At 50.7% G+C, this 23,805-nt stretch overlaps 1 protein-coding gene across 1 annotated transcript in view; it reads right to left on the reverse strand.

Annotated features, from left to right (window-relative positions):
* LOC308618334 (death-inducer obliterator 1-like) overlaps positions 1–6,909 on the reverse strand; it is a 29,195-nt gene extending 22,286 nt beyond the window's left edge. Inside the window, 6 exon segments of the mRNA XM_081236039.1 lie at positions 324–537; positions 1,330–1,542; positions 3,479–3,800; positions 4,464–4,900; positions 4,904–5,301; positions 6,738–6,909. Coding sequence (XP_081092165.1) covers positions 324–537; positions 1,330–1,542; positions 3,479–3,800; positions 4,464–4,900; positions 4,904–5,301; positions 6,738–6,861 — 1,708 coding nt within the window. The 5' untranslated portion in view covers positions 6,862–6,909.
* Positions 6,910–23,805: the final 16,896 nt, after the last annotated feature.

A 23,805-nucleotide genomic window follows, 5' to 3' on the forward strand; every position in this document is an offset into this window, starting at 1 on the left:
CTTGTCAGATTCTGCTGAAGATACTACACATACTTACCAGAGCCTGATAATAAAGAAAAGCGATTAAAGACATCAGTCGTCAGAGGTGAGACATTCAGCAACGGGGCTGGTACAGCTTTTTGGAAACACGGACAGGAAGTCCTGAAAGACTAAGGATGGGCACGCGGGGCTCAGGAGGCCTCCTGGACTTGGGCAAGGGCTTTGATCTCTGCAGGTGCAGCAGAAAACACGGCTAGAGCTCCTAGCTCTGGACAGGCCCGAGTGCACGGCCGTCCAGAAAGACCGGGAAGGGTCCAGAGCTCCCCCCCCCGGGTGATACATACATTTATACAACAGTGGCGGCCAGGGGGCGGCAGTCTTTTCTGGCTTTACTGCATTGTAATTGTGGTCGCTGGCCCACGACGGCGTGCTGCTCTCACAGGGCGGCTCCTTAGCGAGGACCTCACTCCTTGGAGGCACCACCGCCACCTTCCTCGCTGTGTTCTCCTTCTTGTCTGGAGCCGGTCTCTTGTGCACAGAAGAGATTTTAATGCCTGCCTGGATAATCAGTAAAGCAACAATCATGAACGAGGTCAGAAATTAACCTTTGCGCATTTTACTCTGCAGTGAGAGTCACGACTCAATCAGCTCCTGGACCATCCTAAGCCCAATACACTGCATCTGCTCAGCAGAGGGCTTGGCTACTCCCCCACATCCAGCAGGCCCGCATCAACATCCGAACGATGAGAAGGTCCCTGACACAACAACCCGTCAACCTAGCATCCTGATGAGGCGCTAGGTCGCCACGATAACCGAGGGGCCGTGGAGTGAGGCAGTGAAGCAAGGCGGAGAGCACGGCAGACCGGGGCCCCGTGTGAGAACGCGCCCCAGCAGCACTGAGAGGCAGGAGCTGCAGACACAACAGCACATGGAGAAAGGACAGGCGTACAAAGAACATCTCTGTACCCTACCAGGCACTCGGTGCGGTGCCCCCAGAACCCACTGGCCACCCCGCTGACTGTGTGTCAACTCCCCGCACAGACTCCAGCAGGGACCACTCTCCTCCCAGCGGGGCTGGCGTGTGGGTGGAGAACTATTCCATGCAGCAGCCGGTTCCCACGTTTCTATCAGTTAATCCCTCGGCAGGAGGCGGAGAAGGAAAACATGAGAACACGTGCCTATTTGTCATTTCGACAAGAACACTGGTGGGCAAGGCAGAGGGCAGTGTGAAGGTGCCTGCATCCCGTCCAGGCCTGTGTGCCCTACACTCTCCAAATCAACCCACCGAGCCTGTAACCTCCAGACGCTCATGGTTTGAACTACACAAATGGTTGGTTTCAGTCAACTTACCTGAACGCTCCATTTCTGAAGAATGATTTTTTCCGGCTTTGTCTTGGGTTTCTCTTTAGGTTTTGGTTTCTCCTCTTTCCCTGCGCTCAGGAAGCGCATGGTGGCCGCGGCGTGTTTCCGGATACACTCGCTGCTGCAGTAGACAGAGTTGGGCTGCGCCACGCTCGAGCACCCGGGGCCAATGCATCTGGCGGCACCAGGCGCCTCTAGGACCTGCAGGATCAGACGTGGCTTCAGTGTACTCACCCACTCGGTGGGTATGGCACTTTGTAACATAACTATTTATGGTACCGAGATGACTGCTTTTAATCATGTATGAAAAAACTATGAATAAACATGTACCTTTGTTTATTCAAAACACACAAATCTACCTCCCCTGAGGAAGGCCCTCGGGTTCTTACCTGCCCTTCAGCCACGCAAGAAGGGCGGAACCCTAAGCGCACCCGGCGCTCATGCTGCGCACTTCTGAACACAATGGGGTTTCACACCACAAGTAGGTTCCCTTATCGGGCAAATGGGCAGGGATTTTACCAACGAATTAAGATCCCAAGTGAGAGGATTCTGAGTTAGTCCAAAGGGTCCAACTTCATCAACTGAAAACCCTTCAAAGAGGAACTGAGCCTCCAGAAGATAGAGGATTCCACTGCTGCCTCTGCTGAGAGGGCGCCCATGCCTAGGCTCGGCGGGCAAGGTTGGGAGACGACACCCAGGACACCCAGTTAAACGTGGCTCTCAGAAACAACAGATCACTTTTTGCTATTATCAGGCCACAAAAATTGCCCGGGATATATTTTTCATGCTAAACCAAGTCAGAGCTTTTGGAAGTGGATCTTTCCCCAGCCGAGCCTCTGATACCTCAGGCCCCACAGACACCTGGAGGGCAGTCTTGTAAGACCCAGAGCAGAGGGGGCCCAGCTAAGCCAGGCCTGGATTTCGGAGCTAATAAATGTGTGTTGTTTAAGCTGCCCAACAAGTCTGTGGTTGCCTGCCGTGCAGTAGGAACCTGGTTCACTACAAGGGCTGAACACAGCTGTCCATGATCACTAGAGCATGTTCTGATGGTCGAGACTAATAACATACATGAACATATCCCTCCAATGTACTGGAGCAAAATCTTAAATCTCAAATTATGCACTTAGTTGTTTTTCCTCCACAGAATCCAAGTTTTACTCAGAGAAATACTTAAGTTTCTGGGTAGTCTCAAACACATCAGCAATCACAGGACGTTTCCTACTGACTTCCATTTCCATTCATTCTCTTCCTTACCAGTTCTCATCATCCTTCCACTCGATGCCTCCTCATACGCCCATGACAGGTAAAATTTAAACGGTCCAGCCCTCGAGGCTACCTCAGTGCAAGGGGGAGACGGCGGGAAGCTAGGACACGGCCACCGCAAGGTCGTCTGCATGCCCAACACTGGCTAGAGCACGGGCTGTGGGGGCGGCATGGGCCCCCAATTCAAGGAAGGCCTGGGGTGAAAACATGCTCTGAGTAGGACGATCATGAGAGCCTCAGACAGCTCTCAAGATGCACGGAATCCATGACAAAGAATCACGGCCCTTGGGCAGGAGACACGAGTGAACAGAGTTGGGAAAGGAGAAAACACAGCTGCACAAGCACTGGTGAGTGGGAGAACACCATAACAGAGGGCGTGCCAGCCGCAGCTGTCTTGTCAGCCTGGGGACCCGTGCGGTCACCACCGCTGGCCTTGGCATCTTGCTGCGAGGCAGGGACTAGACCACTGGTTCTCTCAAGGCGCTGACAGGTACTATAGGTGCACACGTGCCCCTGTGACTCAAAAATAATTTTGCTTGTTCACATATGTACTTCAAACTCCGGATCCATTCATGAGAAAACTTAAGGGAAGACTTACAAAAGTGAGTCCACTTATGGAAAATGTTAAGTCAGTAATAACAGCATAGGACATAGATATGATTAACAAACATAGAGAAAGAATAGACAGGCGTGCCAGCCTTAAGCAGGTGCATGGACCTGGGAGCTCGCAGAGCCCAGCCCCGCGCCCAATGCCACTCCTGGGAAAAGCTAACTCATCTCAGGAAACAAACGCTTCTGTCTTGATGTTTCTGCCAACGGCAGCTGAGGGCTCCACAGTCACCTCTACCGCTGACCTTGGGAGACAGGTACTTACGAGCTGGAATATCTTGAGTTTTTTCTTGCAACTTGGGTTTGCAGCTTTCTCAATTCTAACCTTAATTCCTTGGTCTTCATTCGATTTCTGCTCCACGATTCCTATACTTGCACAGACCGTGCCGTCGGCATCTGCAGGTCTAGACTTCGAGTCCTGCGTGCGTGTGGTCTCGGAGCTGGGCTCGTCCTGCACTTGCAGGATGGTGCAGTTTGGGCAGATGTAATCCTGCCCGTTCCTTTCCAAGAGCCTCCCTCGAGCCTCAGAAATGCCCACACAGTCGCCATGAAACCATTCTTCACATCGGTCACAGCAAATCATAAACCTGGAGTGATAAAATAAGGAATGGAGATTATTATTAGTATTACGAATGGAAAGTGAGAGACCAACTCAATTTTAAACACAAGTCAAATTTCAACATTCTATTATGAAAAAAACAAAAATATTACAGGCACGTGGACAGAACAGAATAAAGAGCATCCACGTGCCCCTCTCAATTTTACTAACATTCAATCAAATTTGCTTCATCTTTTCTTTCAGGGGAGCACTCTGCCCTGGACACCACAGTTCTTGTCCACAGGAGGGCAGCCATGCCTTTACCCGCCCCCTCCCTGAGCTGCCCCAACGTCCACACCACAGCCCAGTCGCAGCCGGTCTGGAGCAGCGTCACCCAGCGAGCTCTCTGGGACAGCAGATCCTCTCTGGTCCAGGCCGCCCTGTCCGTGGCTGCTGGGACCGAGGCAGCCAATGTCCCACGCCAGCCCCCACCTCGGTGGAGGGTGTGGCTCTTGGCAGTGCCCACCCATGCCGTATTTGTTTTTGTTTTTTGACAATGACTTGCTCGTCTTTCCCAAGAGAACAAGTCTCTCATTCAGGCCACCCTGGGACTCTCTAAACTAAGACGAATGGAAAACCCTCTCTGGCACTTTCCACACCTCGGACTCCCCCCCGGAAGCCTGGGCAGCCACTTCATCCCCCCACGACCCACCTGTTGTTGTGAGGCTGGCGGCACAGGCAGTACAGGGCATTGGGGTCGTACACCTCACATGCGGGCTTGTGTCGGACTGCGTCTCCGGGTTCCTCTGCATTCCCCCCTGGGGCCGCCCTCCCTTCCAGCTGGCTCTCTCTGTCCATTTTCGCCGCCTCGGATGCAGCCCCCAGGTCGGCCTCCGGCTCCTGCGGGACGGGCCGCGAACCCTCCATTGCATCGCCTGCCTCAACGTCCACAGTCTCCACCGGGTCCTCCTCCCGATGCTTCTTCCTCAGGCGGTTCTGGATGCCCTTTGGGGGCCTGTCGGTGGGCTCCTGCTCGCGCTTTCTCCGCAGGCCATTCTGGAGTTCTTTCAAAGTCAAACTGTCACTGCGGCTATCAGAGGTGTCAATCACGTCGCCACGCCCTCTGGCCTTTGACGAGGAGGCCGTTCGTTACTTAGCACCTGTGGAGCCAGACCTGGGACCGCTATTCCCGTCTGAGGTGCTCTCCACGCTCCCCTTGGAGGCGCTCTCCGCTTCTGTCACTGGACAGGACGCCGGCTCCGCTGAGTCCTCTAGGGACATGTGGGTGCCCCTCCGGCCCCGGCGCCAGACCGTGGTCGGGAACTCCTCCACCCGCTCCGTACGCTTCGGCTGCCTTCTGCTGCGACTCAGCCACGGGCTCCGCTGCTGCCCGGGCAGCGGCTCCAGGGCATCCACCTCCGCATCCCCGGCGCCCTCGCGCTTGCCGATGGTGGTCCTCTGGAACCCCCACGTCTTCCTGAACTCTTTGCTGGTGGGCTTGATGGCCTTGGGTGCGTCCTCACCACTCGGGTCATCCTCCTCGTCCATACCTAACAGGGAAATGCAACCAAACCACGTCAGGCGTCAGCCAGGGCCGCGGTCCAGGCCCAGGACCGGCACCCACCAGCCACGAGAGCGCACGAGAAGTGGCACCGCCCGCACGGAGGAAACCCAGACACAGTGAATCGCAAGAATTCTCCACCTACAAAAACCGAAGGTGTTTCCTAAAGTGCGCTGAGAGGATTCAAGGGGACTCCTGAAGAAAAGTGTAACAGTTTCGGAGCTAATGTTCAGTAGAAACACACAGCTAGCAAACCATATCCGTGCATCTGTCAACTGCTGAGGACGAGGATTTGTACAAGAGGTAGCAGGGAAAGAGGAAGCGAGCAGCAGTGCTGCCAGGACAGGACAGGGTGGCGGGTGCCTCGGCCTCTCCCGCACAGAGACGCGGGGCCCACCAGGCTCTGCCCGCAGAGCTCGGTGGACAAAACACCATGCTGGCTCTGGGCCTAGTGCTTGGAAGCCCCGAGCTGCGTGTGAGACGTCTGACCACGCTGCTGGAGGGATCACGTGGAGATGGGGGATTCAGACCCTGAACACCCACACCCAGCCCCCGCTGAGCCCTGCCCAGATTCCCGGTCAGTCACGACTGTGTTGACACAAGATGGGCCCATCCAGCTCTGCATGCAGGGTCGGCAGCAGCAGACGATCGGGATACTGAGAAAATACTGAGCCACTCGGCACCTGTGGTGTCTATTTCTTCTCTCCTCTTTCTAACAGACTGTTTAAAGGGTTGTGTTTGTGAAAACTTCATTCCTGTTTAAAATGAAAAAGCCTGAAAAAGGCATTATATACTCTGAGAATTTTTTCTCAAGATGCGCAGGCTTCAATTACATTTAAATGCTAACGATGATTCAGGTTTTATGCCATGATCCATCCCAGGGGAAGGACTAGTACAGAATGGAAACCTTCAAACAGAAAACATACAAAATTAAAAATCACACGTAACTGAACTCTCTTTTTGGTTCCCACTAAGTATGGTCACCTCCCATTTCCATGTCCAGGTCTGCAACTCCCCCACCCTGGGCCTGGGCCCACACTCTCCCAGGCCACTTGGAAGCTTGCAGGAGTAGCTGTGACATCAGCACCTGTGCCACCAAGGACCACGCCACTGTCCCGGTCATTCAAGTCTTTCTGCAGGAAGGACTCTCCTCTACCAAACACAGTTCTCACCAGAGACAACATACAACGTCATCGTAAATGCACTAAAGAAACCACCCATGTAAAAATAAAGTAGTGCTCTGGATCAGATTCTTAACACACAATTAGACACTCTTCAAGAAATCTTGGGCTAAAGCTTAAACCACTGCAAACAAATACTAATGTCACATCAGTTTCTTTACATATAATGCCGCTTTTGAAATAGAAAACATGACATCAAAACTTAAAATTGTGTTGCTGGCGTTTAACATTATTGCCACGATACCTGCCCCACACGGAAGCTTGGGCGCTTCTTCCGACTTCCCAGAAACAATGAAAACCTGGCCGATGCAACTGCAGGATCCAAGGGAAGCGCCAAGCCCCGAAACCCCGCTGCTGCCAGTCACCATTCACAGATTACAATGCAGATTATCTCGAGACAGTCACCACGGAGTAAGCTCTTAAAGGAAGACAACAAAACCGTTTAAAGATTTAAAGCAACTATAACTAAAATCATGTTTAAGAAAATAAAGGCATGAAGCTTTCCAAACAATCTCTTATTTGAATGTACATTACATGATCCACAAAGACATTCGGCAAGTCGACAAACAATATCCAAAAAACAAAGTCCCTTGCTTCCTTAAGGACTTTTAAAGAAGGGAAGATAGTTTGACTACACTCTGAAAGCAGGGGGCTGGACAGGCATTGGCCGGCGCACTGGTGGGGAGGAAGCTGGTGCACAGTGTAGAGGCCTTGTGGGATCTAGAGGGCAGGCTCAGTAGTTGTCGCACATGGGCTTAGTTGCTCCGCTGCGTGTGGGATATTAAGTTCCCTGACCAGGGATCAAACTTGTGTCCCCTGCCTCGGCAGGCGGATTCTTAACCACTGTGCCACCAGGGAAGCCCTAGAACACTATACCTATGTCATCCTTTTAGTTAAAAAGCTAAGGAAGATTTCAGAGGACTAACGTTATGATTATTGAACATCACCGGGGTACAGCTCATCTATGTGTATTTACATATTTAAAAACGTTTCTCCTCCTGTGCCCTCATTCAATCACGATACCTAGTTTGCTCCACAAACGTGCCTCTGTTTCTAGGTAAGTCCGCAGTGTTAACATTTTAACACATTTTGCTTTCTAGACCCAGGACTCCCTGCCCGCAACTCACCTCTTCCTCACCTCACACCAACTGCCTCCCCTGGAACTGTGGACTCCTTGGTGACCTCAGAGCAAACATTCCGTCCCACCTCTTTTTAAAGAGATAGCGACCATCTCACTCTGGTCACCCCCGGCTCCCTATGGCCACCACCTCTCTCACATATGGTCAACCCATCTCAAAATGAGAAACTTCTCAGGAGAAACTGTTCAAAACAGTGAACATTTATAAAAGCAAAGAAATTACGATGGTCTCAGGATTTAAAAGTTTTTAAGATTTATGTTAATCTGAACGACCCCCCCAGGAAAAAACCCATGCCTCTGGATTTGAGTTCTGAATTATCAGAAAAGGAAAATCCAGTTATTTCTGTTAAGTGGAATGAAGTACTTTATTCAGAATAGATCATATCATTTTAGATCATCTGGTTCATTTTCATTCATTTATTTTGATTTTACATTTGCCAGATGGCTTTCATAATTTCTTCCCAGAAATTCTAATGTAAAATTTCAGGTCACGAAACAAAAACAAACCCCTATGATCAAGGCAAAAGTTAAAAGAGAAAAATTGTGTTATGTTCCTAACACAACTTAAAATGTGGGTCCACACACAACAGCAGGTTACCAAAAGGGTGGTCACACTGTACTACTAACAACTTTTCCCCAGAGGAAAAAGAACGGTGGGCGGTCATCCCTGAAACTGGGAAAAAGAAAACCTGGAGGCGAACATGATGCACTGAGATAGTTTTATATCTTTACATTTCTAAGTGCAAATGTCCTCTCAGCTGAAAACGGCTCCACTTCCTAAATAGACCTACGAATACCAACATGAAACCTTAGGTTCCCCCAGGCCACCCAAGGGCAGGAAGCAGCCCACCACCTCCCAGGCAGCTCTCCAGCGTTTTGCTGTCAAGGTCCCTTTATACCCTTAAAAACTGAGGACCCCAAAGAGCGGTTGCTCATGTGGGATATGTATTTCCAAAATTAAACCCGAGAAAGGCTTTCAGAATTGTGGATGTTCCCTGATACCACATCAAACCTCAACGGGCCGCAGTTCCATGAAAACTACTTGTGACACGAATCTGCAACCACAGCCATGAATGCTCCACACCTTCCTGTGTCGTAACGAACTCTGAAAACATCTTTTGCCTATGTGCACGGTGGCCAGTTGGACACATGCAGAGTCCACACGCTGGCACATTTCATTAGACGACATGAGACGCATCTCTTAATGTGAGCGCCCATCTCCTGAAATGTCTTTCATTACTGGGAAGCCATCAAGCTCAGGGTGGCAAATAAAAGCTTTTCCAAATGCTAATTTTCATTTGACACCGGAATTTTGTCATCAGTAATAAATATAGTCAGTTGATTTCCTCGAGTCTCACACTGTGCATCTTCGAGATAACGCCTGACACACACCACCTGAAAAATGCAGTCCATCGGCGCTGCTCTGCGGCCCGCGGCTGCGGGCGCCTCTGGCCCCTCAGGGGCACTACCAGGAACCTCTGTGCCAGCAGTGCAAACGCCGACCCAGCAGGGCTGGCTCACGAGGCCGACTGTGATCCTGGACTGGGCTTCTGAGCTCTTAGCCTCCAAAGGGTTACAAAACACAGCATTTCCGGCAGCTCAAGAACGCTCTGGATACATGCGAAGCACTCACACGTATCCGCACACCGGTGTCAGAGGAGAGGAAACATTTGCTTCCACGAAACTGTTCTAAAGCCACCACTTCGTTTTCCCTCCAGGCTATACAACCCTTGGAAAACGTGAAGCTGCCAGAAGTGATTTTCTTTCAAGCAAAACCCAAAATACGCTCCCCAAACAAACAACGTGGGTGCTGCCTGACTCTACAAGCACGTAAATCTGAAGGCTCCACTTCTACAAAGTTCGTTACAGGTAAGTAACCGCATCTTACCCATCTGAAGATGCTTAGTTCTATGGACTGGAGACTAATTTCTCTGAGATACTTTAAAATGTAATATCGAACCACAATGAAGCTCCTATTTTCACAGCACAACAAACACGAGAAAACAGTTGCGGCTTCTCAAAAACGTAACACACAAGCGTGCACCTGCCCTGCCCACCTAGCGGCAAAACAAGGTGGTCCTCCGAATCTCACACCCCGAAACAACATTCAAAGCTAACAATTTTAATTTTGAAGCAATTCTAACCTGCGGGTCACAAATTATATCCAGTGCTACAACAGAACCTCATTATTTCGGTCACAAATTATATCCAGTGCTACAACGTAACCTCATTATTTCGGACTCTGCTAACTCAATTTATGGTTCTAACAGGCTGGGCCAAAGTTCACAATTACTGATATTTCACGTTAAGAGTCTTCCGTTTCATGACGAATCCTTTGCTGGGGATGAGGAGGCATTGAGAAGGTGCTGAAAGTTCTATGAAGTACTGAAAACAGCAAGCTTTCACAATTTCACAAGCCTCTTGCACAATTCCGTTTTTACTAATGGGACAGTCACTAATGAGGCCACGCCCAGGAATTTGAGAGGACATGCGACATCCTGCCGCCCCGGCAGCAGTCCCTCTCAGCGACCCCACGCTCATCCTGACTCGACTGCCCTAGTGGCACTGCAGTCCTTTAGGTGGCCAATCCAAAGTCTGCTGCTTGCCAAATAACACTGTCATTTAAATTCCACTGAAGCAAAAGGACCCACAGCACGATAAGCTTCTCAAGCGGTAACTACAGAGAGAAATCTAGGAACCACCTGCTGTTCAAAATTTCTTAGGTGTTTTTGCTTCACAGGTCTGTGCAGACAAAAAGTCAAACTTGTTGCTGAAAAGCTCGCCACGACTGGTGCCTCGGCAAAGCTCTGGTGAGGCCGGGACCCCAGGTTCCCCATTGCGGGTGGGCAGTGGGCACTCTGGTTTCTCCCTATCCACTTCCTAGTGAAAACACAGGCTTGTGACCTCGGTGGGCAGCTCTCCAAAAGCGCTTCAGGAACAACCAGCAGAGCCACCTGAATCCGTCAAGGTTAAGGTGGAGGAAACGAGGCTTTCCCTGGTCTCTACGGAACCGCTTGCTACCTTGGATGGACTCCTGCTGGGGTCTGCACGTTTGTGCCCCCGGAGCCCTCCTGAATGGGATATCTGCCCTGGAAAAGAGGCCCCAGAGCCCGCCTGGCCCTGCCACCGGGACCCAACTGCCCCGGCATCTTGACCTCGGGCCTCCCGCCTTCAGAGCTGCAAGAAATCAAGTCCACTGTGTCAAAGCTCCCAGTCTGTGGTCCTTGCCACGGCAGCCCGAGTGCACTGAGGCAGCTCCCTCTTGTCTCTCAAGGAACAAGAAAACATGGCTTCAAACACTGGCAAGGGACTCTCTGAATCCTACACCCTGGGGGTTGGTGCTTGTAAGACAAGGCCCCTGCCAGGGTCTTAGGGACCCTCTGAACTGCACAGGCTCCTGTCCTCACCGAGTCTGCAAGATGGGGCAGGTCTGGCTAAGTGCCCAGGAGAACACTTGGATGGGCCCCCAAACGGGAGCCTCCCCCATCCTTCCCCAACCAAGACAGAGGGTGTGACTGTGAGGTGGGGGGGGTGAGGGTCACAGACGGGACCTGGGCACAGTAAGTCGCTCCCCAGGACAGTCAGCCCTGCTGGGCACCTCAGGGGTTGCTTCCTAGGGACCCTGATCCTCCAGCTCCGCCCCCCTAACCACCCACCCTATCGCTTTCATGTCCGCAGTGGTCTGTCTGGGCCCCGAGTGCACCCGGGCTGGCTGCTCCCTTCCAGCACCCACGGGGGCAGTGCTGCCAGATCCCCGTGTCACCCGTAGCCCCCAGTGCAGGCCCGGCGCACCGTGTCTCGCTGCGCCAAGAGCTGTTGGTAAGGATCCGGTGAGAGGCTGTGGGTGAGGCCAGCCTACGATAAAGGCAAAATGCCACCGTTCCCTCAGGCCCTAAGACCCCTGGGGCCTCCTCACCCACAGCGCACCCCGGCTGTACTCTGGGGCTCTGGTTCCCGCCGGTCCACTTTGAGGGGGACGTGTGCACTGAACCCTCTTCACTGGGGACCACAAACTAGCCAGATAGTCCACGCTTTTCCCAAAAAGCGAGAACGTGGTGCAGGGCCCCCTGAAAACATTGCCTATCTTCTTAAAAGTAACCCATTTCCCCAGGTGTTAAAGTTCAGAGTCAACTGCCTTTTGAAACTCCCATTTCTCAACAACAAGAGCATTTCTAACCATGACCTACAGCAGAGGTTCTCAAAGTGTGGCCCCCGGGCCTTTCAGGAGGGCCCCCCCCCAAGGTCAAACTATTTGCACAACACTAAGGGCACAGACGTGGTGGTTTCTCAGAAGGCAACTGACAGAGATAGGACAAAGGAGACAAGAGAATCCGGCTACTGTCGCTTAAGCCAGACGTTCAGGAGACCTGCAAAACCCTAGGACAACACTACCTTTCTCATTAAATTGTTTTTCTTTTGGAACATAGTTTCCATAAAGTGTTATTTACGTTATTATTTTTAAGTATATTTAAATGTCTCATTTTTAATGCCAAATATGGAAAATATCAATAGACACAACATAAACAAAAGCCCTCTGGGGTCCTTGTTAATTTTAGGTGTAAAGGGGTCAGTCTGAGTATGGCCAACGGCACAGACTTGACACTACTGGCTACTTCAAAGGGCTGCTCTTGATGGGCCAGTGAGACGGAAGGGCCGTGACAGTGACGCTCCAGGAGGCCGCTCTCCCAGACCCTTCCCACCTCTCCTCGGATGACTGAGAAGGCACCAGTTATGAAACGGCAGCATTCAGAGGGACGGCCACCCAAGTCCAAAGAGAAAATGGCTGGAGGAAGAAACCAAAGGCCTGCTGCTTCTCACAAGCACGTGCTTCACGAGTGGAGCTGCATCTCATGCCTCAGGCCAAGGGGCAAAAATGATGCTTGGAGACCTTGGAAATGCAAACGTCAAGAATTCAACTGTATACTTGAGCCGGAATCTTCCTTTCTTTCTCTGAGATTACAAGAGGCCAATGTCTACCTTTGGGGGGCAGCAGGGAAGGTCCAAGCTTAAATAAAGCAGTCATTAAATAAAAACAGGATTTTACAGATCCACGCAGAGCTCAACTTGAGGCAACTTCTCCGACTCCTGCCACCACTGCCCGGGTCGCGAAAGTGCAGAAGAAAGCCACCTTACTACTAAAAACACAAATACTGTTTAAATTACAATCTAACAAACCTAAAGAGTCAATGGCTAGCACTGACCTAGCCCTGTCTCCATGGGGCACTGGGGGCATTTCAGGGGGACCACTCCTTGTGCCGGCTCAGCATGCCAAGTCCTGACCAAGGCAGCCCCCAGTGTCCTCCTCCGCTGACCACAGCATGACCACACCCACACACTAACAAGTAGGGTAAGTCCTCTGATAAGCAGAGAGGGGGCTGGGAGGCTCAAGGGGCAGCACCACGGAAGAAGGCAGGCTTCACACCAGGGTGTCCCTGCCTTCAGTTCCAACTACAAACCTATCAAACTCGTGTCCCCTGCCTTGGCAGGCGGATTCTTAACCACTGTGCCACCAGGGAAGCCCTAGAACACTATACCTATGTCATCCTTTTAGTTAAAAATCTAAGGAAGATTTCAGAGGACTAATGTGATGATGATTGAACATCACCAGGGTACAGCTCATCTATGTGTATTTACATATTTAAAGAACGTTTCTCCTCCTGTGCCCTCATTCAATCACGATACCTAGTTTGCTCCACAAATGTGTCTCTGTTTCTAGGTAAGTCCGCAGTGTTAGCATTTTAACACATTTTGCTTTCTAGACCCAGGACTCCCTGCCCGCAACTCACCTCTTCCTCACCTCACACCAACTGCCTCCCCTGGAACTGTGGTCTCCTTGGGTGACCTTAGAGCAAACATTCCGTCCCACCTCCTTTTAAAGAGATAGCGACCATCTCACTCTGGTCACCCCCGGCCCCCCATGGCCACCACCTCTCTCACATATGGTCAACCCATCTCAAAATGAGAAACTTCTCAGGAGAAACTGTTCAAAACAGTGAACATTTATAAAAGCAGAGAAATTACGATGGTCTCAGGAATTAAAAAGGTTTTAAGGTTTGTGTTAATCTGAACCACCCACCCAAGAAAAAACCCATGCCTCTGGATTTGACTTCTGAATCATCAGAAAAGGAAAATCCAGCTATTTCTGTTAAGTGGAATGAAGTACTTTATTCAGAATAGATCATATCATTTTAGATCATCTGGTTCGTTTTGGTTCTTTTTTTTTGATTTTACATTTGCAAGATCGCTTTCATAATTTCGTCCCAGAAATTCTAAGGTAAAATTTCAGGTCACGAAACAAAAACAAACCCCTATGATCAAGGCAAAAGTTAAAAGAGAAGAATTGTGTTATGTTCCTAACACAACTTAAAATGTGGGTCCACACACAACAGCAGGTCACCAAACGGTGGTCACACCGTACTAGTAACAACTTTTCCCCAGAGGAAAAGAACAGTGGGCGGTCATCCCTGAAACTGGGAAAAAGAAAACCTGGAGGCGAACATGACGCACTGAGATAGTTTCGTATCTTTACATTTCTAAGTGCAAATGTCCTCTCAGCTGAAAACGGCTCCACTTCCTAAGCAGACCTAGGAATACCAACACAAAACCTTAGGTTCCCCCAGGCCACCCAAGGGCAGGAAGCAGCCCACCACCTCCCAGGCAGCTCTCCAACGTTTTGCTGTCAAGGTCCCTTTATACCCTTAAAAACTGAGGACCCCAAAGAGCGGTTGCTCATGTGGGATATGTATTTCCAAAATTAAACCCGAGAAAGGCTTTCAGAATTGTGGATGTTCCCTGATACCACATCAAACCTCGACGGGCCGCAGTTCCATGAAAACCACTTGTGACACGAATCTGCAACCACAGCCATGAATGCTCCACACCTTCCTGCATCGTAACGCCCTCTGAAAACATCTTTTGCCTATGTGCACGATGGCCAGTTGGACACATGCAGAGTCCACACGCTGGCACATTTCATTAGACGACATGAGACGCATCTCTTAATGTGAGCGCCCATCTCCTGAAATGTCTTTCATTACTGGGAAGCCATCAAGCTCAGGGTGGCAGATAAAAGCTTTTCCAAATGCTAATTTTCCTTTAACACCGGAATTTTGTCATCAGTAACAAATATAGTCAGTTGATTTCCTCGACTCTCACACTGTGCATCTTCGAGATAACTCCTGACACACACCACCTGAAAAATGCAGTCCATCGGCACTGCTCTGCGGCCCCTGGCTGCGGGTGCCTCTGGCCCCTCAGGGGCACTACCAGGAACCTCTGTGCCAGCAGTGCAAACGCCGACCCGGCAGGGCTGGCTCACGAGGCCGACTGTGACCCTGGACAGGGCTTCTGAGCTCTTAGCCTCCAAAGGGTTTCAAAACACACCATTTCCGGTAGCTCAAGAACATTCTGGATACACGCCAAGCACTCACACGAATCCGCACTCCAGTGTCAGAGGAGAGGAAACATTTGCTTCCACAAAACTGTTCTAAAGCCCCACTTCGTTTTCCCTTCAGACCATACAACCCTTGGAAAACGTTAAGCTGCCAGAAGTGATTTTCTTTCAAGCAAAACCCAAAATACGCTCCCCAAACAAACAACGTGGGTGCTGCCTGACTCTACAAGCACGTAAATCTGAAGGCTCCACTACTACAAAGCTCGCCACAGGTAAGTAACCGCATCTTACCCATCTGAAGATGCTTAGTTCTATGGACCTGAGACTAATTTCTCTGAGATACTTTAAAATGTAATATCGAACCACAGTGAAGCTCCTATTTTCACAGCACAACAAACACGAGAAAACAGTTGCGGCTTCTCAAAAACGTAACACACAAGCGTGCACCTGCCCTGCCCACCTAGCGGCAAAACAAGGTGGTCCTCCGAATCTCACACCCCGAAACAACATTCAAAGCTAACAATTTTAATTTTGAAGCAATTCTAACCTGCGGGTCACAAATTATATCCAGTGCTACAACAGAACCTCATTATTTCGGTCACAAATTATATCCAGTGCTACAACGTAACCTCATTATTTCGGACTCTGCTAACTCAATTTATGGTTCTAACAGGCTGGGCCAAAGTTCACAATTACTGATATTTCACGTTAAGAGTCTTCCGTTTCATGACGAATCCTTTGCTGGGGATGAGGAGGCATTGAGAAGGTGCTGAAAGTTCTATGAAGTACTGAAAACAGCAAGCTTTCACAATTTCACAAGCCTCTTGCACAATTCCGTTTTTACTAATGGGACAGTCACTAATGAGGCCACGCCCAGGAATTTGAGAGGACATGCGACATCCTGCCGCCCCGGCAGCAGTCCCTCTCAGCGACCCCACGCTCATCCTGACTCGACTGCCCTAGTGGCACTGCAGTCCTTTAGGTGGCCAATCCAAAGTCTGCTGCTTGCCAAATAACACTGTCATTTAAATTCCACTGAAGCAAAAGGACCCACAGCACGATAAGCTTCTCAAGCGGTAACTACAGAGAGAAATCTAGGAACCACCTGCTGTTCAAAATTTCTTAGGTGTTTTTGCTTCACAGGTCTGTGCAGACAAAAAGTCAAACTTGTTGCTGAAAAGCTCGCCACGACTGGTGCCTCGGCAAAGCTCTGGTGAGGCCGGGACCCCAGGTTCCCCATTGCGGGTGGGCAGTGGGCACTCTGGTTTCTCCCTATCCACTTCCTAGTGAAAACACAGGCTTGTGACCTCGGTGGGCAGCTCTCCAAAAGCGCTTCAGGAACAACCAGCAGAGCCACCTGAATCCGTCAAGGTTAAGGTGGAGGAAACGAGGCTTTCCCTGGTCTCTACGGAACCGCTTGCTACCTTGGATGGACTCCTGCTGGGGTCTGCACGTTTGTGCCCCCGGAGCCCTCCTGAATGGGATATCTGCCCTGGAAAAGAGGCCCCAGAGCCCGCCTGGCCCTGCCACCGGGACCCAACTGCCCCGGCATCTTGACCTCGGGCCTCCCGCCTTCAGAGCTGCAAGAAATCAAGTCCACTGTGTCAAAGCTCCCAGTCTGTGGTCCTTGCCACGGCAGCCCGAGTGCACTGAGGCAGCTCCCTCTTGTCTCTCAAGGAACAAGAAAACATGGCTTCAAACACTGGCAAGGGACTCTCTGAATCCTACACCCTGGGGGTTGGTGCTTGTAAGACAAGGCCCCTGCCAGGGTCTTAGGGACCCTCTGAACTGCACAGGCTCCTGTCCTCACCGAGTCTGCAAGATGGGGCAGGTCTGGCTAAGTGCCCAGGAGAACACTTGGATGGGCCCCCAAACGGGAGCCTCCCCCATCCTTCCCCAACCAAGACAGAGGGTGTGACTGTGAGGTGGGGGGGGTGAGGGTCACAGACGGGACCTGGGCACAGTAAGTCGCTCCCCAGGACAGTCAGCCCTGCTGGGCACCTCAGGGGTTGCTTCCTAGGGACCCTGATCCTCCAGCTCCGCCCCCCTAACCACCCACCCTATCGCTTTCATGTCCGCAGTGGTCTGTCTGGGCCCCGAGTGCACCCGGGCTGGCTGCTCCCTTCCAGCACCCACGGGGGCAGTGCTGCCAGATCCCCGTGTCACCCGTAGCCCCCAGTGCAGGCCCGGCGCACCGTGTCTCGCTGCGCCAAGAGCTGTTGGTAAGGATCCGGTGAGAGGCTGTGGGTGAGGCCAGCCTACGATAAAGGCAAAATGCCACCGTTCCCTCAGGCCCTAAGACCCCTGGGGCCTCCTCACCCACAGCGCACCCCGGCTGTACTCTGGGGCTCTGGTTCCCGCCGGTCCACTTTGAGGGGGACGTGTGCACTGAACCCTCTTCACTGGGGACCACAAACTAGCCAGATAGTCCACGCTTTTCCCAAAAAGCGAGAACGTGGTGCAGGGCCCCCTGAAAACATTGCCTATCTTCTTAAAAGTAACCCATTTCCCCAGGTGTTAAAGTTCAGAGTCAACTGCCTTTTGAAACTCCCATTTCTCAACAACAAGAGCATTTCTAACCATGACCTACAGCAGAGGTTCTCAAAGTGTGGCCCCCGGGCCTTTCAGGAGGGCCCCCCCCCAAGGTCAAACTATTTGCACAACACTAAGGGCACAGACGTGGTGGTTTCTCAGAAGGCAACTGACAGAGATAGGACAAAGGAGACAAGAGAATCCGGCTACTGTCGCTTAAGCCAGACGTTCAGGAGACCTGCAAAACCCTAGGACAACACTACCTTTCTCATTAAATTGTTTTTCTTTTGGAACATAGTTTCCATAAAGTGTTATTTACGTTATTATTTTTAAGTATATTTAAATGTCTCATTTTTAATGCCAAATATGGAAAATATCAATAGACACAACATAAACAAAAGCCCTCTGGGGTCCTTGTTAATTTTAGGTGTAAAGGGGTCAGTCTGAGTATGGCCAACGGCACAGACTTGACACTACTGGCTACTTCAAAGGGCTGCTCTTGATGGGCCAGTGAGACGGAAGGGCCGTGACAGTGACGCTCCAGGAGGCCGCTCTCCCAGACCCTTCCCACCTCTCCTCGGATGACTGAGAAGGCACCAGTTATGAAACGGCAGCATTCAGAGGGACGGCCACCCAAGTCCAAAGAGAAAATGGCTGGAGGAAGAAACCAAAGGCCTGCTGCTTCTCACAAGCACGTGCTTCACGAGTGGAGCTGCATCTCATGCCTCAGGCCAAGGGGCAAAAATGATGCTTGGAGACCTTGGAAATGCAAACGTCAAGAATTCAACTGTATACTTGAGCCGGAATCTTCCTTTCTTTCTCTGAGATTACAAGAGGCCAATGTCTACCTTTGGGGGGCAGCAGGGAAGGTCCAAGCTTAAATAAAGCAGTCATTAAATAAAAACAGGATTTTACAGATCCACGCAGAGCTCAACTTGAGGCAACTTCTCCGACTCCTGCCACCACTGCCCGGGTCGCGAAAGTGCAGAAGAAAGCCACCTTACTACTAAAAACACAAATACTGTTTAAATTACAATCTAACAAACCTAAAGAGTCAATGGCTAGCACTGACCTAGCCCTGTCTCCATGGGGCACTGGGGGCATTTCAGGGGGACCACTCCTTGTGCCGGCTCAGCATGCCAAGTCCTGACCAAGGCAGCCCCCAGTGTCCTCCTCCGCTGACCACAGCATGACCACACCCACACACTAACAAGTAGGGTAAGTCCTCTGATAAGCAGAGAGGGGGCTGGGAGGCTCAAGGGGCAGCACCACGGAAGAAGGCAGGCTTCACACCAGGGTGTCCCTGCCTTCAGTTCCAACTACAAACCTATCAAACTCGTGTCCCCTGCCTTGGCAGGCGGATTCTTAACCACTGTGCCACCAGGGAAGCCCTAGAACACTATACCTATGTCATCCTTTTAGTTAAAAATCTAAGGAAGATTTCAGAGGACTAATGTGATGATGATTGAACATCACCAGGGTACAGCTCATCTATGTGTATTTACATATTTAAAGAACGTTTCTCCTCCTGTGCCCTCATTCAATCACGATACCTAGTTTGCTCCACAAATGTGTCTCTGTTTCTAGGTAAGTCCGCAGTGTTAGCATTTTAACACATTTTGCTTTCTAGACCCAGGACTCCCTGCCCGCAACTCACCTCTTCCTCACCTCACACCAACTGCCTCCCCTGGAACTGTGGTCTCCTTGGGTGACCTTAGAGCAAACATTCCGTCCCACCTCCTTTTAAAGAGATAGCGACCATCTCACTCTGGTCACCCCCGGCCCCCCATGGCCACCACCTCTCTCACATATGGTCAACCCATCTCAAAATGAGAAACTTCTCAGGAGAAACTGTTCAAAACAGTGAACATTTATAAAAGCAGAGAAATTACGATGGTCTCAGGAATTAAAAAGGTTTTAAGGTTTGTGTTAATCTGAACCACCCACCCAAGAAAAAACCCATGCCTCTGGATTTGACTTCTGAATCATCAGAAAAGGAAAATCCAGCTATTTCTGTTAAGTGGAATGAAGTACTTTATTCAGAATAGATCATATCATTTTAGATCATCTGGTTCGTTTTGGTTCTTTTTTTTTGATTTTACATTTGCAAGATCGCTTTCATAATTTCGTCCCAGAAATTCTAAGGTAAAATTTCAGGTCACGAAACAAAAACAAACCCCTATGATCAAGGCAAAAGTTAAAAGAGAAGAATTGTGTTATGTTCCTAACACAACTTAAAATGTGGGTCCACACACAACAGCAGGTCACCAAACGGTGGTCACACCGTACTAGTAACAACTTTTCCCCAGAGGAAAAGAACAGTGGGCGGTCATCCCTGAAACTGGGAAAAAGAAAACCTGGAGGCGAACATGACGCACTGAGATAGTTTCGTATCTTTACATTTCTAAGTGCAAATGTCCTCTCAGCTGAAAACGGCTCCACTTCCTAAGCAGACCTAGGAATACCAACACAAAACCTTAGGTTCCCCCAGGCCACCCAAGGGCAGGAAGCAGCCCACCACCTCCCAGGCAGCTCTCCAACGTTTTGCTGTCAAGGTCCCTTTATACCCTTAAAAACTGAGGACCCCAAAGAGCGGTTGCTCATGTGGGATATGTATTTCCAAAATTAAACCCGAGAAAGGCTTTCAGAATTGTGGATGTTCCCTGATACCACATCAAACCTCGACGGGCCGCAGTTCCATGAAAACCACTTGTGACACGAATCTGCAACCACAGCCATGAATGCTCCACACCTTCCTGCATCGTAACGCCCTCTGAAAACATCTTTTGCCTATGTGCACGATGGCCAGTTGGACACATGCAGAGTCCACACGCTGGCACATTTCATTAGACGACATGAGACGCATCTCTTAATGTGAGCGCCCATCTCCTGAAATGTCTTTCATTACTGGGAAGCCATCAAGCTCAGGGTGGCAGATAAAAGCTTTTCCAAATGCTAATTTTCCTTTAACACCGGAATTTTGTCATCAGTAACAAATATAGTCAGTTGATTTCCTCGACTCTCACACTGTGCATCTTCGAGATAACTCCTGACACACACCACCTGAAAAATGCAGTCCATCGGCACTGCTCTGCGGCCCCTGGCTGCGGGTGCCTCTGGCCCCTCAGGGGCACTACCAGGAACCTCTGTGCCAGCAGTGCAAACGCCGACCCGGCAGGGCTGGCTCACGAGGCCGACTGTGACCCTGGACAGGGCTTCTGAGCTCTTAGCCTCCAAAGGGTTTCAAAACACACCATTTCCGGTAGCTCAAGAACATTCTGGATACACGCCAAGCACTCACACGAATCCGCACTCCAGTGTCAGAGGAGAGGAAACATTTGCTTCCACAAAACTGTTCTAAAGCCCCACTTCGTTTTCCCTTCAGACCATACAACCCTTGGAAAACGTTAAGCTGCCAGAAGTGATTTTCTTTCAAGCAAAACCCAAAATACGCTCCCCAAACAAACAACGTGGGTGCTGCCTGACTCTACAAGCACGTAAATCTGAAGGCTCCACTACTACAAAGCTCGCCACAGGTAAGTAACCGCATCTTACCCATCTGAAGATGCTTAGTTCTATGGACCTGAGACTAATTTCTCTGAGATACTTTAAAATGTAATATCGAACCACAGTGAAGCTCCTATTTTCACAGCACAACAAACACGAGAAAACAGTTGCGGCTTCTCAAAAACGTAACACACAAGCGTGCACCTGCCCTGCCCACCTAGCGGCAAAACAAGGTGGTCCTCCGAATCTCACACCCCGAAACAACATTCAAAGCTAACAATTTTAATTTTGAAGCAATTCTAACCTGCGGGTCACAAATTATATCCAGTGCTACAACAGAACCTCATTATTTCGGTCACAAATTATATCCAGTGCTACAACGTAACCTCATTATTTCGGACTCTGCTAACTCAATTTATGGTTCTAACAGGCTGGGCCAAAGTTCACAATTACTGATATTTCACGTTAAGAGTCTTCCGTTTCATGACGAATCCTTTGCTGGGGATGAGGAGGCATTGAGAAGGTGCTGAAAGTTCTATGAAGTACTGAAAACAGCAAGCTTTCCCAATTCAAGACTGTTTCACAATTCCGTTTTTATTAACGGGACAGTCACTAACGAGGCCACACCCAGAAATTTGAGAGGACATGCGACATCCTGCCACCCTGGCAGCGGTCCCTCTCAGCGACCCCACGCTCATCCTGACTCGACTGCCCTAGTGGCACTGCAGTCCTTTATGTGGCCAATCCAAAGTCTGCTGCTTGCCAAATAACACTGTCATTCAAATTCCACTGAAGCAAAAGGACCCACAGCACGATAAGCTTCTCAAGCGGTAACTACAGAGAGAAATCTAGGAACCACCTGCTGTTCAAAATTTCTTAGGTGTTTTTGCTTCACAGGTCTGTGCAGACAAAAAGTCAAACTTGTTGCTTAAAAGCTCGCCACGACTGGTGCCTCGGCAAAGCTCTGGTGAGGCCGGACCCCAGGTTCCCCATTGCGGGTGGGCAGTGGGCACTCTGGTTTCTCTCTATCCACTTCCTAGTGAAAACACAGGCTTGTGACCTCGGTGGGCAGCTCTCCAAAAGCGCTTCAGGAACAACCAGCAGAGCCACCTGAATCCGTCAAGGTTAAGGTGGAGGAAACGAGGCTTTCCCTGGTCTCTACGGAACCGCTTGCTACCTTGGATGGACTCCTGCTGGGGTCTGCACGTTTGTGCCCCCGGAGCCCTCCTGAATGGGATATCTGCCCTGGAAAAGAGGCCCCAGAGCCCACCTGGCCCTGCCACCGGGATCCAACTGCCCCGGCATCTTGACCTCGGGCCTCCCGCCTTCAGAGCTGCAAGAAATCAAGTCCACTGTGTCAAAGCTCCCAGTCTGTGGTCCTTGCCACGGCAGCCCGAGTGCACTGAGGCAGCTCCCTCTTGTCTCTCAAGGAACAAGAAAACATGGCTTCAAACACTGGCAAGGGACTCTCTGAATCCTACACCCTGGGGGTTGGTGCTTGTAAGACAAGGCCCCTGCCAGGGTCTTAGGGACCCTCTGAACTGCACAGGCTCCTGTCCTCACCGAGTCTGCAAGATGGGGCAGGTCTGGCTAAGTGCCCAGGAGAACACTTGGATGGGCCCCCAAACGGGAGCCTCCCCCATCCTTCCCCAACCAAGACAGAGGGTGTGACTGTGAGGTGGGGGGGGTGAGGGTCACAGACGGGACCTGGGCACAGTAAGTCGCTCCCCAGGACAGTCAGCCCTGCTGGGCACCTCAGGGGTTGCTTCCTAGGGACCCTGATCCTCCAGCTCCGCCCCCCTAACCACCCACCCTATCGCTTTCATGTCCGCAGTGGTCTGTCTGGGCCCCGAGTGCACCCGGGCTGGCTGCTCCCTTCCAGCACCCACGGGGGCAGTGCTGCCAGATCCCCGTGTCACCCGTAGCCCCCAGTGCAGGCCCGGCGCACCGTGTCTCGCTGCGCCAAGAGCTGTTGGTAAGGATCCGGTGAGAGGCTGTGGGTGAGGCCAGCCTACGATAAAGGCAAAATGCCACCGTTCCCTCAGGCCCTAAGACCCCTGGGGCCTCCTCACCCACAGCGCACCCCGGCTGTACTCTGGGGCTCTGGTTCCCGCCGGTCCACTTTGAGGGGGACGTGTGCACTGAACCCTCTTCACTGGGGACCACAAACTAGCCAGATAGTCCACGCTTTTCCCAAAAAGCGAGAACGTGGTGCAGGGCCCCCTGAAAACATTGCCTATCTTCTTAAAAGTAACCCATTTCCCCAGGTGTTAAAGTTCAGAGTCAACTGCCTTTTGAAACTCCCATTTCTCAACAACAAGAGCATTTCTAACCATGACCTACAGCAGAGGTTCTCAAAGTGTGGCCCCCGGGCCTTTCAGGAGGGCCCCCCCCCAAGGTCAAACTATTTGCACAACACTAAGGGCACAGACGTGGTGGTTTCTCAGAAGGCAACTGACAGAGATAGGACAAAGGAGACAAGAGAATCCGGCTACTGTCGCTTAAGCCAGACGTTCAGGAGACCTGCAAAACCCTAGGACAACACTACCTTTCTCATTAAATTGTTTTTCTTTTGGAACATAGTTTCCATAAAGTGTTATTTACGTTATTATTTTTAAGTATATTTAAATGTCTCATTTTTAATGCCAAATATGGAAAATATCAATAGACACAACATAAACAAAAGCCCTCTGGGGTCCTTGTTAATTTTAGGTGTAAAGGGGTCAGTCTGAGTATGGCCAA

The sequence above is a fragment of the Mesoplodon bidens genome, assembly GCF_964165515.1.
Source record: "Mesoplodon bidens genome assembly, chromosome: 5".
Taxonomy (NCBI): domain Eukaryota; kingdom Metazoa; phylum Chordata; class Mammalia; order Artiodactyla; family Ziphiidae; genus Mesoplodon; species Mesoplodon bidens.